The sequence below is a fragment of the Sitodiplosis mosellana genome, unplaced genomic scaffold (assembly GCF_009176505.1).
Source record: "Sitodiplosis mosellana isolate CC-2019 unplaced genomic scaffold, AAFC_SMos_1.0 Smas_scaffold_6226, whole genome shotgun sequence".
NCBI classification, from domain to species: Eukaryota; Metazoa; Arthropoda; class Insecta; order Diptera; family Cecidomyiidae; genus Sitodiplosis; species Sitodiplosis mosellana.
In genome coordinates, this window is record NW_022601467.1 from 3746895 (window position 1) to 3762223 (window position 15329).

General features: G+C 35.9%; 1 protein-coding gene across 8 annotated transcripts in view; it reads left to right on the forward strand.

Annotated features, from left to right (window-relative positions):
• The window catches only part of LOC129578623 (RNA-binding protein Musashi homolog Rbp6), a 380177-nt gene that overhangs the window by 340842 nt on the left and 24006 nt on the right, over positions 1-15329 (forward strand). For 4 of the 8 annotated variants that reach the window (XM_055467457.1, XM_055467451.1, XM_055467454.1 and 1 more), the window contains 3 exons: positions 4392-4476; positions 10976-11011; positions 11095-11202. In XM_055467457.1, coding sequence (XP_055323432.1) covers positions 4392-4476; positions 10976-11011; positions 11095-11202 — 229 coding nt within the window. The remainder of the gene's footprint in view (positions 1-4391; positions 4477-10975; positions 11012-11094; positions 11203-15329) is intronic. The other 4 variants (XM_055467458.1, XM_055467456.1, XM_055467452.1 and 1 more) reach the window with 1 other exon arrangement.

Consider the following 15329-nt stretch of genomic DNA (forward strand, 5'->3'; position numbering starts at 1 on the left):
TCGTTACTTCCACTTCCACTTCCTTTAACCATTCATATTATTTTTTGTCCTTGTTGCCGCTAGCCTCTCGCTCTCTCTTCGCCACTTTCTTTTGTCGTTAGTTTCCCTCGCGCCGGTTTTGATAAATGAATTGTGAGAATTTCATTTCTAATTGGATGAGTGATATTCCAAAGAGCAGTGTATTTTCATGCGAACGCTCACGCGCTTTCTTTTACATTTCCTAGCACATCAATCCCGGCATCCACACACTATCACGCACCCGAATCAAATCATTCCGAAAACTTTTCCAATGTATACGCATTCAATGGCAAATCTTTTGTAAATCGTTACGCTTGCTTTAATCATTTTTGGTAAATGCGCTAAGCACCGCTGTGAATACACCCGTAATGCTTTACGTAATTATGAATATTGAAGCGTCGGTGTGTTGCGTCGTCGTCGTCATTGTCGTGTTGCTGTTGTGTGCAAGGCTTGGGATGAGAAAAAGCGATTCCTTAGTGTGAAAGTCCATTTTAGAATTCGTGTCAACGCGCCAGCAGCCGAAAACATTGTTGTTACAAAGTCATGTTTTAATTTTCTCACTGCGCCAATATGTGAGAAGCATCGGCGGTGCTGGCCCCGTAGAGAGAATGTGCAATTCCAAGTGACTGAATGTGTGTGTGATGTACAATGTACACCAGTCACGCTCACGCTCTCTCTCTCTTTCTCCCATTTCCGAGCACCGACCAAGTCAAATTAAGCATTCATTAAATGTTTGCGTTGTTCGGTTTTACTGCTTTACAAGTACAACAATGAGCTGTTTTATTTCGTTTATGTCGCAAATAACTATTAACCGCCGCTCCATTCGTCCAAGAGAATAGAGGCGAAATGAAATTACCGAACAGTTTTGAAAATGATAGTGGCAATAGTCACACAAATTGAAATCACAAACGAGAACAAATATTGTCGAAATGATGGAAACAATGTTTTTGTTTTCAACCACCTCCCTCCAACTCCAATGGAGCCGCAATGCCAAGAGCGAAAGAATAATAGCAACAACAGAAATAGAAAAAGAGAGAGAGAGAGAGAGAGAGGAAGAAAGAAATCAAGTAGAAATGGTATTGTTGTTGTGTTGCCTACCTCAGTCATTATGGCCGGAGACGATGCTGTCAAAAATAATTACACCATACAAATTATATGGTCAAAAGTTCGAGAGCTACAAACAAGGACATTTGTGGAAATAAAAATCTAAGCTGATTTCGTGCTGTTGTTCGGTGTAATTCATTGTGAGAACATTCCATTGGCAAAGTGCGCTACGTGTGCGTGATTGTCCGTCCCGTGTGCTCTGGGCTCTCATTCACCCCATTCAACGACACCGAATAAAGGGTGTCCCAAAAGTACCTGACCGATTTCTTTTTTGAATAAAATCTGCAATTACCGACGGATTTTTGTCATATTTGACAGGTGACGTCTCAAAACTATAGGATTTGGTTCGGAGTTGAATTTCATATGATTTTTCCATTTATGACCAAACCAGCGGCTTCTATTTTAGAGCATAATTTGAGCCCTAAAGTTCGGGAAAATGTTGATTTTTCCGACATGGATCGATTGAATATCGTGTTCAAATGACTCCAAAATGTGGTGGACTTTCGATACAACATTTTTCAAAGATATTTTGTACGAATTAAATTGGTTTTGTTGAGAAATTTTATCAAATTCGGTAAAAAATTAGGGAAAATTCGTCAAAAAATGTTGTTTTTTCAACAAAGGTGTTGACGAATTGCTCTAAATCACTTTAAATAAGGCTACTGGAAAAAAAATTCTAATGTGATATGTTCGTCAAGTCCTAGACCGTCAATTTGAGTTTAAATTTTAAATTTTTCTTGTCCCGGTCGTGGCCAATTTGGCCAAAACGGCCAAAACGAGCCGAAATTGGCTCAATAACGATATCTCGTAAACTATTCAAAATTTCTAATCAGTTCCCAATGAGCAAAAATGTCTTCATTTAGGCCTGTCAGGATGGTGATTTTGTAACGCAGTTTCTATGTAGTTTATATGGGAGCGCAGGCCTGACCAGGCCCATTATTTATATGTCTGTAATAGACCTGAGATATGTATAGTCAATGGACCAATCACATTATAAAATTACTAAAGTGGACCATATGCCTGAAATAGGCACAATTCTGTATAATAATACAATGTTAGTGAGGCCTGTATTAAACATACTTGTATACACATTATATGCCTATGGTTTATGCATATATTTATAGTCAGAATTGCTCACTGGGTTTCTTCGGTGAAAATAAAGTATAAGATGGAAGGAAAAAGTTCTTTGAACAAACCATATCCAAAAAGACGGTGCATGATACCGAAAAGTCCTTCGGTACTTATACCTTGTAATATTAAGGGAGGACTGTTTTTGTAGTGTGAAACTTAGGGTTCGATTACTAGTTTGTCTGTCATGTATTGGGTCGGAAGCCCAATCAGAACTAAATCCTATAGTTTTGAGACGTCACCTGTCAAATATGACAAAAATCCGTCGGTAATTGCAGATTTTTTTCAAAAAAGAAATCGGTCAGGTACTTTTGGGACACCCTTTATATATTCTCGAAAGAGCAACCAAACGAACGAAACACACGAAAAGACGAAATACCATGCATTACAGCAAACTGCCATATAATTATTTCGCCGTTCGAACCGTCATTGTATGAAATGAGTTGGCGGTCGAAAATTTTGGCTATGGAATGGCTTATAAAAATTGCTTTCTGTTTGCATTTGGCAATGGCATGTAACACATTGGACACCGAAAATGCCTTGTCGCTCTCATTCGCTGACTCGTTCTCCTACACACACACACACACACACACACTCGCTCTCTCTCTCTCTCTCTCTCTCTCTCTCTTTTGCTAGTCACCGCAAACAAGTAAATTTCACCCGAAAATAATGGATTTATACATTGAAATTCAACCCCATTTACATGTTGCCGCTGCTGCGAAGAAAAACATCACAACATCAACAACAGCACTAGTACCAGCACCAGCAGCAACAACAACACAGAGAAAAAAGCAGTACGACCGAAAAAAAAATCGGGGAAAAAAGAACAAGCATGCACGCAGCACACTAGTTAGTGTGTACGACGCGTTTTGTACATAATGATGGTGAGCTCTGTCGCTTGCTCGCTCTCTCTCTCTCTCCTTTCTTGTTTTTCTCCGCTGTAAGTTGTCGCTGTAAACCGTGTTGTGTGTTTGGTGCTCATTGTGTTCGAAATGATGAATGCCATATAACAAATTTAGCACATAAACGCGATGCGACACGATAGAGAAAGAGATATGATGGCGGTGGCAGAGTGGCGGTGGTGGTGAGCAAGGCGAGCAACAAAGAAAGCGAATGAGGGACGTTGATTCGAATGGTATCGTTTAGAAAGATGAATTCTGCTGTCATTTATGCTCGGTTACAATTATATTTTACCCTAAACAATGTGATTAAACTGAATCCAAATGATTTTGAATGTACGTGAAGTGAATGCTGTAAAGTGGTCTTGCCAAAGCTGTGTGCACGGCCGATCTCTCACTCATGCTTTCTGTCGCTCCCCCTCTCTTTTGCTCTGCTGCTTATGCTTCTCGTCCTGTCTGCATCTATGGCATTCACTTCGTTCGGCTCGCCAGCCGAGAGAGAGAGGGAGAGAGAGAGAGCTCTCTTGGATTTTCGGTACCACGGAATGAACAAACGACAACAACGAAATTATTTTAAGTGGAGTTGTTTGAGTGCGTGTGTAAACGTTCGCATCTAGATTGCTCGCGTGTTTTCTGCATCCTCTCGTTTGCCCGTTCCCTTTCACTCTCTATCGTACACTGACTATAAATGGTGCCATTAGAAAATGAAAAACGACTCTGGAATTTATCGCTATGCAAGCGATTTTTGTATGATTTTCACCGAGTGAATAAATTGCGGTGTTCACAAGAGCTGCCTCAGCTCTGCCGCCAAATCAAATGCACACATAAAAACCGGGCGACCGACACAAACACACACACACAGCCCAGAGAAAGAAAGAGTGGCAGCAACAACAACAGCAGCAGCATCAATATAACACAGAGAAAAAAAATGCAAACATGAAATGATTTAAATAGCGCACTCTACTGCGACATGAGTCGACTGTGTTTCCTCCCGCTCGCTCTGATGTATCAATTTATGCTATTTTATATAATTTGTATAATTTGCGAGTTTTGTGAAGCGTAAAGTAAATCAGCCTTGGATACAAACTCTCTCTTTTCGGATTCGGATTCGAATTCAAATTGGGTATTTATCTAAGCAAAATTTCTTATTAAAACTCTTTTATTCTCTATATTCTCGTTTCATGTGTTTTTTTTCCGTCTCGCATGGATTCTTCGATCGATGCTTTGCGCATGGAACCCCAGGTCGAATGTAAGAAAGCGCAACCGAAAGAAGTGATGCTACCGACGAATCTTGCCAAAACGCGTGCATCTGGAAGGACGGCATACGGTGAGTTGGTAGTTTTGAGTGGTGGTCCATCAACAGCAACTGTTGGTGCGGCAACTAGTTCTTTACGATATGCACCCTATCCATTGCCAGCGTCAATATCTGGTATTCAACATCATCACCACCAACAACATCATCATCACCAGCAATTACAACAGCACCAACACCAACAGCAGCCACACCATCATCAAACGGCACACATAATTCCAATTGCAACTCCAGCTCCATCCATTTTACAATATTCGCCGTCGCCACAGCAAACGCTGTATGACACGGCCGCTGCGCTCAGCTATAAGCGTTTGTTGGCTGCAACAGCAACTGCATCGTTGCGTTCGCATCCACATCATGCCCATCATCAAATCCCTTCGGCTCCGGCTACGGCAACGCCTCGTGCAACTGCCACTCTATCCTATCCATTGTCCGAATTATTGGGCCTGCAGCCCCTTGATATGTCTCGCACATTTTTCTTGTAAACAAAAAAAAAACATTGGCTAAAACAATGCAAAACACGCAGAAACACTCCTAAGCCATTTTGCGTGGCAATGACAATTCAACACAAGTAAATCCCTTCTATTTGTTTTTCTCGACACATTCCTGTGCATGACATGTGTGGCATTCTTCGTATTTTCGTGACTAAATACTGTGTGCGCTGTGTGGCTGGGCTGAGTTGCGACATAAAGAAAGAAAATGAAACATCCCTTTTTCAAAACCAAACAAGCTCTTCACGGCATTCCACAAGCAACGAATCATTCATCATTCAATTCATTTATTTTCATTACTTCAGTTTAACCTGTCACGCATCTAAACCATAAACGTTTTTTTTAAAGAAGAAACATATAAATGATATATTATTAATATTCTTTTAAATTGTTAATCAAGAGTAATTTAGATGAAAATGAATCAAACTTTGCCACAAATCAGTCATTGTAATTTCGAATCAAGAAGAAATAAATGAAAATCATGAAAATGCGAGAAAAAAACGTATAAGAAATGATACACTATGAACAATGATAAGAAAAGTAATGAAACATTGAAGAGCTACCATTTTTTGCTCAACTATCAAGGAAAAACAGAAAAAAAATACTCAAATGAAAGAAGTATTTACTTTATACGAAAAAAAAAAAATACATGAAAACCAAGAAACAAATACTCAAACACGAAATACAAACTGAAAATAAAAATTAACCAGATTTAAAGAGCAAAGAAAAAGTTTGATCTGTAATAGGAGATCGTATAATAGATCCTTTAAAATAGTATATATATGATCTCTGTCTTTGTTTAATCTATATATATCAGCCACTGAGAGTTTTACAAATTTAGACTAAGCAAATAGCCCACATTTAATCATAACTATGTCAATTTTAGGTTTTTCGTTCTCGTTTGTGAATCTAATGTATTTGTCACAACATTTTCTTTTTGATTGTGAGATTTAATTGTGTGAGGCGTGAATTTTAGAAGAAAGCTCGTCAACATATCAGACACACAATTAATATCCAAAGAAAAAAAAACCAACATTTTTTTGTACACATTACATTATTATATATATCACATAGCTAAAACTTTGATGAATATTGTCATTATTGAACGAACGAACGAACGAACCAAATTAATTCGATTCGATACATGTGCAAAATATAGCTAGATTAATAATTGGACCTATTTTCTATTTACAAACCAGAAAACAAAATCCATTTTGATTTGACTTTTTTTTACACAAATATGTTTTTTAGACGAAAATATTTTAAATTATCTAGTGGTTTTGTGTCATATGTCAGATTTAAATCAGAAAAAAAAACACTTTTGATTTTAGATAAAATGAATGGCACTCGATTGTGACCAATTCAACGTTTTTTTTTCTTTAGATTAGCCATTTTATTCCAATTTATTTTTATTACTACCAAACATTCACTCGATTCGTTTAAAGAACGTGTGAATAAACGATATATACATACTTATACATATATTTTCCAGTTTTTGTTAATATCGAAAACAGTCCAAATACAACGATAGGTAACAAGTTGACTAAATAGACACTTAATTCTAGATATGAACATTTTTTTTTTCTAAATAAACCCTAACAACTAAACATATTTAGCGCAAGTAAAATTCCACTGCTAACGACATTTAAACAATAGATACCAACCAAAAATAATGATTTCCATAAGCCAGACATGAGCATAGGAACACACGCACATCGTGTTTATTAACATGTTGCTTGAGACATTTAACAAATCAAATATCAGATATTTTCGTTGTTGTTGTTGTTACAACCCGCAGTTTCAAATGATGATTTTCATTAGTCCTCTTTTATTGATTAGCTAAACGTTCCGTAATCTTTAGTTTAATACAAAATTTACAACAACAAAAAACGTTCTGACTACTACAAAAATACAACGAAATCAAAGTTTCCCGTGCCAAGGGCATTAATAAAAATGGAGAAGCTCAAAGTCAGATCATTAGATGAATTTTAGATTTTACAGATATATTTTTAAATGTAATCTTAAAGCAAATTATATCATACGAAGCCATAGATACTAAATTGTAACGAACTGTAATGTTAAGAGAAGGCATAGCTGATTAGATGAGATCTTAGATCTGAAATACCGCCCACAAACACTGGTGAATTCTCATGTGTGCAAGACAAAAACCAAGAGGCGCCGAAAAAAAAGACAAAAAACCGAAAGAAAAACCAAATCCAACACCGCTACCAAAACCAAACCAAACCGCAATGTCGCAATGCCAAGAGAGAGAAATGTTGTGTATGTGTGAGTTATGTTTAGCCTGTCGACTAATATTTTTCGTTCTGATTCCGATTTACTTTAAAAAAAAATACCGTTGCCATTACCTGGTTTCACTTTCTGGGCCACTATTGGGAAGTATTGCCTCATCACTAGGTAGATAAATGCTAATCTCATTCAATTTCCATTTTCTTTTTAAATATTGAATTTTGATAATGTCGAGAACTAAAAAAAACACACAGAAAAAAACATTTTTTTTTATTTGAGTCTCAAATTTTGAGCTATTGTTTTTGTTTTTGATGTAACGATTCCTAATCATAATAATCGTCTTAGTATTTCACCTAGTGAGATTTCGATTTTGGTCAAACTATATTGGCCGGCGTTCTTTCAAATTAGCTACTTAGCGAAATAGTGCGAATCCGATTCGAAAAAACCAAAACTACTACGTAACCAATAACATTTGAAGCAAAACTTTATCTATTTTAGAGGCGCACAGACAATTCATATACCTATACAGTTTTTTTCTTTGGTTATTGCTTTCTAACGAAATTATTTTCGTTTGCTTTTTGTTTTCTTCTTTTCTCGTTCAGTCTTTCTTTATCGAATTTTTCCTAAACTAATTAATCTATTTCATATTTGTGTGAGTGTATCGTTTTTTTTTATTCCGGTCGACGGTCCAGTTGTTGTGCTGTTTTCAATATATTGTTATTTTGCGTGTGCTTAGTTGAAAACTAATTGTTGGAGTTGATTTTTATCGCTTTCTATATCTATTATTCAAGCGACAAATGCAATGAAATCAAAAAGTCGATCAAAAAGGATAATCAAGTCCCTTCGTTCTTCACACACAAATTCGATCAAATGCCCGCATTGAATGCGTTATTCAATGGCCATATTGAATAATTGAATTAATAGGTCTTTTATTTCCCTTCTGCTGCTATCCAGCAAATTCATTTCTTTGCTCTAATTTCGTATCAAAACTCCCTCCTTTTCTCTCTCTCTCTCTCTCTCTCTCTCTCTCTCTCTCTCTAGTACTTTTTTTCATTTCTCGTTCACTCTCGATTCGATTTGAGATTCATTAAACACGAACTATTCATAAATGTTTGATTTCGAAGTTCTTCGGTGTTTGAGTAGAATCAAACACAAAGAACATACAATTTCCACGTTTTCATTTCATGTCCAAATTCCTTCGGAAATGAAGAACCACACCATCATGTTCATGACTTTGCTTTGGTCTTGCTTCGGAAAAATCGATTACAATCTGAGTGCCATATTTATTCGTATAAATGAAGGTTTAGATTAGAAAACAACAATTATATCGATAATATAGATTATTTTTGTAATCAGTTATTTTTTTTTTCTCAATAAAATAACACGAATTAGTTAGCAATCGGAGTATGTGTGAGTCTCGTGTGATTTCACATTTCGTCACATAATAAGAGCTTCAGAGCTTCATGTGGGGAGTTCACGCGAACATAACATTTCAACTCGTTCCTTCCGAAATATCAACCGATTCGAATGGATTTTTCGGTCCAAATGCCGATCACATCGGCAACCTCGGCTCCATCGGCTGCTGCTGTTGCTACACCATATTCACATCATAGACCACCTCCCAAAGCCAGCAGTGGATACCAATCCAAATGTGATCTGAATTTAGAGAACGTAGTGAAAAAATACCCTAGAAATATTCATGATTTTCAATATTTATTTTCTTTTGTCATTCTTCTTTAGAGAAGAATTCATAGAACTATAATGAGGACATCGTCCAACGATTGTGTAGTTTGAAATCATGTGATATAAGTCAAGTGAATAATCCGTTCCTATTCTTACGAGAATTTTAATGAATGACAATAAGTAATTTAGATAGAATAACAAATTGTCAATGACAAACTGAAAAACGATGTGGAATCTAAAAATATTCCAACCGAACGAGTAGTTTATATCACATGATCGAAGATAATTGGATGATGTGTTTCGATTTATTTTATTTTTGTTTCAACTTGTTTTTCGTTCAAATCCCTGTTCAATTTTAGTTATTGTTCTACGAATTTTAGTCCGTAGTTTTCTATCGTATCTAAAATCAAACAGTACTTGCAGGTTCATCGAGTCAATTAAGTTTATGACCATCCAAATGTCCATTATTTTATTGCAATGTCGATATGTATCGGACATTGGGAATTAAAGTAAAGCAAAAGCTATTTCCCTTCAAAAATGCGAAAACCACTTCAATTGTTCAACTTTTCCCAATTCCAAATGTTCGAAATTGTTCGGAATAATAATAAAAGAAACTTTAACAATGAAGGTAACTTCATTCATCAACACAAGAAATCCATATAAACTTTAAATTTTGATGGATTTAATGAATAAAAAGCTTTAGTGGCATGGCGCCGGTTCATTACTCCGTGCGAAATTTCTTCGCGTATTTTTTTCGCCTGAAATATCCGCAGCAAATGAAAAGGTCATGACATTCCCAAATGGGGGAATAAAAAGCGAGAACAGAATGATTAAAACCACTTTCGTGTGGATTAATTTCGCTGTTCAATGGCCACCAAATATATTCAATTAAATTGATCAAAAAAAAATGTTGTATGCCGATTGAAAATGTCCTGCAGTTATTGTGCGATTGGATTAAATTTATATTCGATTTCGAAGAATTTAGCTTAATCAATTAGTATGGACGCCAAAATCTAATAGAGATTATTAAACGAAAATGATAACCGAGAGAGATACTATCGGATTGAAAAAAATAGAAAAACAAATTGTCAATTGAAATACGGAAAACCATTCATTCGCAAATATTGTCGCGTGTGTGTTGAAAATGCGCACATATCAAAATTAGATAATCAAATATGTAACCGTAACTGATTAAAATTCTATATATATATATAATCCTTAGCGAAACAACCATATATAATCCATTTTATGTATTTGTATATCAAAGTGATAAAAAAAACAAGCTGGCAAAATGAAAATTACAAACCTAGTGCGTAAAATTTAATTCGAAATAGTCGAACCGAGTGTTAATGCCAACCAACCAATCAAACCAACCAACCAGACAGACAAAAAAAAAGTCAAGCAAATATTGTGCCAATTATTTTCTCTAGTTTTTATAATCGAATTTTTGCTGTATTTTTGTTTACATTTTTAATAGAATGCAAAATAGACAAACAACAATCCATATATTTAACATTCATTGCAAAATAGATCTATCGTGTCCAAAAGAATACACACATTTATATATATAATTTTTTTTGTAAACATTTAGCGAGCGCATAAATATTACTCTAGATGAAATAACAACAACCAAACCATATAATCACATACATAAATAGAACATATAGGTATATAATTTTCGTAGTGAAAACCGTCGATTTTCTCTTAATAATTCATTGTCCGTCAATATCTATTTTTGTGGTTTATTTGTGAGATTTTAGAGAGTTTTTTTTTTATATTTTTTTATATCCTCCTAACTTACAAAACAAATGAACAACAATCCAAACACACAAAAAAAATTGAGAAAAAATGGAATACACATTTTTTGCTCTACATTTATTTAATTTTTCCATATATTCGTATTATTCTTTTCTGTTTATTTTTCGTAATTGATCGTCGAACTAATGCAAAAAAATACTATTGATTCTTCAAGCCATATTCATAATACCAAACCAATGCTATTTAATACAAAGAAATTAATTCATGATTTTTCTATTTTTTCCCTCGATTTTCGTTTCTTTTTCCATCGCTTGACCGCTTCCGCATCCAATCAGATAATATAATGTGGGGATTGGGAACATTACCAGAAGGTGAGTACTATTGAATGGATACCTCTTTGGTTTTTGCATTTATATTTCGAGAAAAAAACAACTCAACGTACCAATAATAATAGTGTGTTCGGTCGTTTGTGATACAGGTTTTCCGGCTGCTGCGTATGCTGCCTATGCAGCTGGACGCAGCTATTCAGGATATCCTAGTTTTGGATTGCCTTATCCAACAGGTAACAATCATTTGATATGAACATTTTTTTTATACGGATTAAATTTAAACCAAAAAAAATCATTTTTGTTGTGTTGTTGACAATATCTATATATATATATATTTTCAACTTGTCTATCATTATTACTCGCGTATGTACGCGCGCGTATGCCATTTGAATATAGATAATTTTTTCCTTGTTTTTGGATTAAGTGAGGCTTTGTCTGGTCTACATGGTTGCAACGGTCCATGTGATCCATCTAACACGTGTTTCTTTTTTATTTCTCTAAACCATGCAAAAATGCGAAACTAATCCAAACAATAAACAGCTCTCTCTTTCCTTCACTATTTTGGCCAAATAAATTCTGTCATCCATTGCGAATGATGCGTTTGTTTTTTGTATTGTTGTCCGTATTTTCTGCACTTACAAAGAGTACTGAACGAAATACAATGAACAAGTCATTCCAAATGGATGAAACAACAACAAATCGTATTTATTGAATTTAGCAACCATTTATAGCGTCATTCTTTTTTCACTCCAACAATCCGTTCAACCCCCTCGCGCACTTTGCTATTTTTGATATTAACGGATTTACCTGTTACTAAATCGACATTTTTTTCGACAACCTCCCAAAATACACATGAAATTTTAACCATTTGACCAACGCACTAGGGATATGCAACCCTTTTTATTTTTGACTAAAACCGATTTTTGTGCTCTTTTTGTTGTTTGAATGTGTGCGTGTGTATGTTCCGTTACAATTTTGCTAACCGCAACTGAACAACCCATAATTATTTCCCGAGCAGTGATTTTGTTTGCATTCATTCCAAATCAACTGTGTATGGGTGTGGATGTGTTTATGAATTGTATTTGATGCCATTCCGTTCAAGGATGCACTATGACAAAAGGTTCAACTTTTTTTTCCTCCTCCATTTGATGAATAATTGAATGAGCTAGAATTGCGGTCAAAAGTTTTTAATCAAATTACTTTATTCCAGAGTTATATATTAATCAAGAGGAAATATGAATTTTGTTAAATGATGTCGAGAGTTGGTGTTTTTTTCCTTCAGCCCGTCGCATCATGCAACTATTTCTTAATCAAATCAATCAAAATGAATTAAAAGTAGTTTTGAAGTTCGTTGTTTTACCGTAAATTGTTGAAACAGAGATAATTATTTTTCATTCCATTCATTCGGTACTGACGATCAACAATTCTCTTCAGCCAACTGTTCAAACAGCAATTTGAATAGCGAGATTTAGTTTGCAGTGTTTATCGAGTTGGTATTCACAGATCAAAACACTCACAAACAAAATGAACGCATTTCAAAATTGTGTGCGAGCACAACGAATCGTAAAATTCCAAATCCGCTATCTCTCTCTCTCTCTCTCTCTCTATCTCTCTCTCTCTCTCTCTCTCTCTCTCTCTCTCAACAAATTTTATGATCCACCTGATGGTGGATTTTATCGTGATTTTCCATTTAAAATTCTGTAATAAACCGGGATAGTTGCGCAAACTAACTATGAGATGGATTCACAGAGAAGAAAAGTATGTGCACTCATTTTTAACACAAACATGTGAAATGTTTGGCTTTCGTGGTTTTTTTTTCTTCTGCTGACTGAAAACTATTTTCCCGTTGTTGGTTTCCACATTTTTCGCCGCTTTTTTCAATTCGGTCGCAACCGAATTTCCCAAACGTAAAACAGGGAACGAAAATGCTTAATTATTTTCATTTTTAGTTTTCATTCGAAATGTTTAAGAAGTTTAATTCAATATACAAGCAGACAGTGTCAAAGGATTTCGAGTGAAAACCCCTTCACTGTTTGAACGATATAATAACTAGAATGAATTTCCGCCTTTTCCAAAACGGAATGCGAATATTTGGTTATACTATTTTTCCACTTTGATTCGGTTGTGTTCACTCTCTCTATGTCTCGCTCTCTCAATTGTTCTCGCAATCCGTTGTTGAGAGCCAAAACCCCAAAATATTGCACATTCTTTTGTATGAATTGGCCACAAAAATATTTCGAAAGGAAAATAATATGAAAACCGCTAAAATTCGTAGCATTCGTTTTTCTATTTGTGTGTGTGTGGTTGTTCTGTGTACAACATTCAATTAACCATTTTTGGTAAGCAATCACGGAGCATACTTTTTTCACTCTCGTGAAATTCTTTCGTATTCCCATCGTTTCCGTGCAATATCTCTCTTTTTTTCGAGTGTGTTGTTTTAGTTGCTGGTGTGATTCTGAGACACATTTTCGGATAGGGTGAACCATTGGTGTAAATAGCTATAGGCAAGTGTCTCAACTGACAAAAACATCGTCCATTCTATCGTCCGTTCATCTCTAAAAGCTTGATTTTGTTTTTATTATGGACAATCTCGAATCGTACCGGAGATTTTCACATCGAAAATCAGCATGATGTTTACACTCTATCTCCATCCGTCGCACATTCTCACTCTTGCTCCTGGTCTCTTTCTTGCTCTCTCTCTCTCTCTCTCTCTCTCTCTCTCTTCCTCTCTCTCTCTTCCTCTCTCTCTGGCTGACTCGTTTTCGCTCTCGCTCTCGATCAGCTCTTGTCCTCATGCGATATTTACATTTAAATGTGTTCAGAAAGTTTCCGGCTGACTGTAAGATTTTGCAATGCAAAGCATCTACATAAAAACTCTTATTAACAAGAGTTTCACTGACCTCAGCATATCATTTTAGGCAAGCGTTTCCAGTTTGTCTTGGGCTCTAGCGCCCGGATGCACATTAGAGATAAAAAAAGGACGTCGCAAATATTTACGAGAGCGTGAGAAAGAGAGAAACAGAGATACAAACAGAAAGGGAGAGGGTGCTAGAAAGAGTGGATATCAGAGAGTGAGAGAGCGAGAAAGACAAAAACCTACATCGAAAGAGAGACGTATCGCAGCAATACGTGCAAGTACATGCTGAATTTAAACCACTAATTCCAAACACTCTGGCCATTCACTGCATAATAAATACGATTTTCATGTAAGTGTCGTATTAGCGGTCGATTTTGTCATATAAAATAGCATTTTATCGCTTAGAATTCAATGTATTCGGGGCCATTATCGTCTCCCGAAAATGTAAAGAGGGTGTACCATACAAGCACACACACATACACATGCATTCACTGGGACATGCTATAGTACTGCAAATTGCTTTTATAGTCTATATCGGTTTATGTAAATGCACGAACTTTTTATGGATCTTTCTTTCTCATACAGTTGGGCTGGCCGTATTTTGAGGTTGATTCGAAAAGATCTGATGGAAATTCCGTACAAAATTACGACGACGACGACGACGACACAACACAAAAAAGGAAAACACTTTCATATGTTAAAAAGCATTTGAAAATGGCTTCAACTTTGTGAAAATAGAAAAACAACTATCAAATGAGCCAACTTCCGTTACGCATTTTTTGGCAAATGAACGAACGGATTTCAGAGTTGGCAGATTGTGCCGTTTGCAAATGCGTGGCCAGTCTACGCAAAGTTGAACGTTGACGATGACGCTTAGTTTAACCTCTAATGTGCACGCATTGCATAAAGCACAAGAGGCATGGGTATGTGTGTGTGAGTGTGGATGTAAATATACAGAGTCCATATATTGCATAATCTATGCGAACGACGACAGTAGTCGTCAGATATAGGAAAGATGCAATATAATTACTCATCGAAAAAATATGCACACTCCGTTTATGCAACAATGACTGAGAATGCAACGTAATGATGACGAAGTCGACGATGAGATGGCGAAAGAGCGTTAAAAGAGTGTGTGAATGCAATGATGTATGCAATGCACTACACTTGATGTTTGAACGAACATGAAGTTCTTGTAAGCATCATACTGAACAGACACACGAGTTCGAAAGAAAATTATACATGATCCGAAATTGCGGAAAACACAATGTTCATTTGAACCATTTCCGATGCATTGCCATAACTCGTTCCAATCGAATCGAACATCGTATCATTCATACACACACACACACACACACACACACCGAGGAGAGAGATAAAGTTTTGCCCCGTACCATTCGAAAATTTTTTCATTACTTTGCTACAATATTAACTTGCCATACTTTTACATCGTACACGATAAAAGGTCTACAACAGCAACGATGTCTGGCCCAGAGCTTTTTG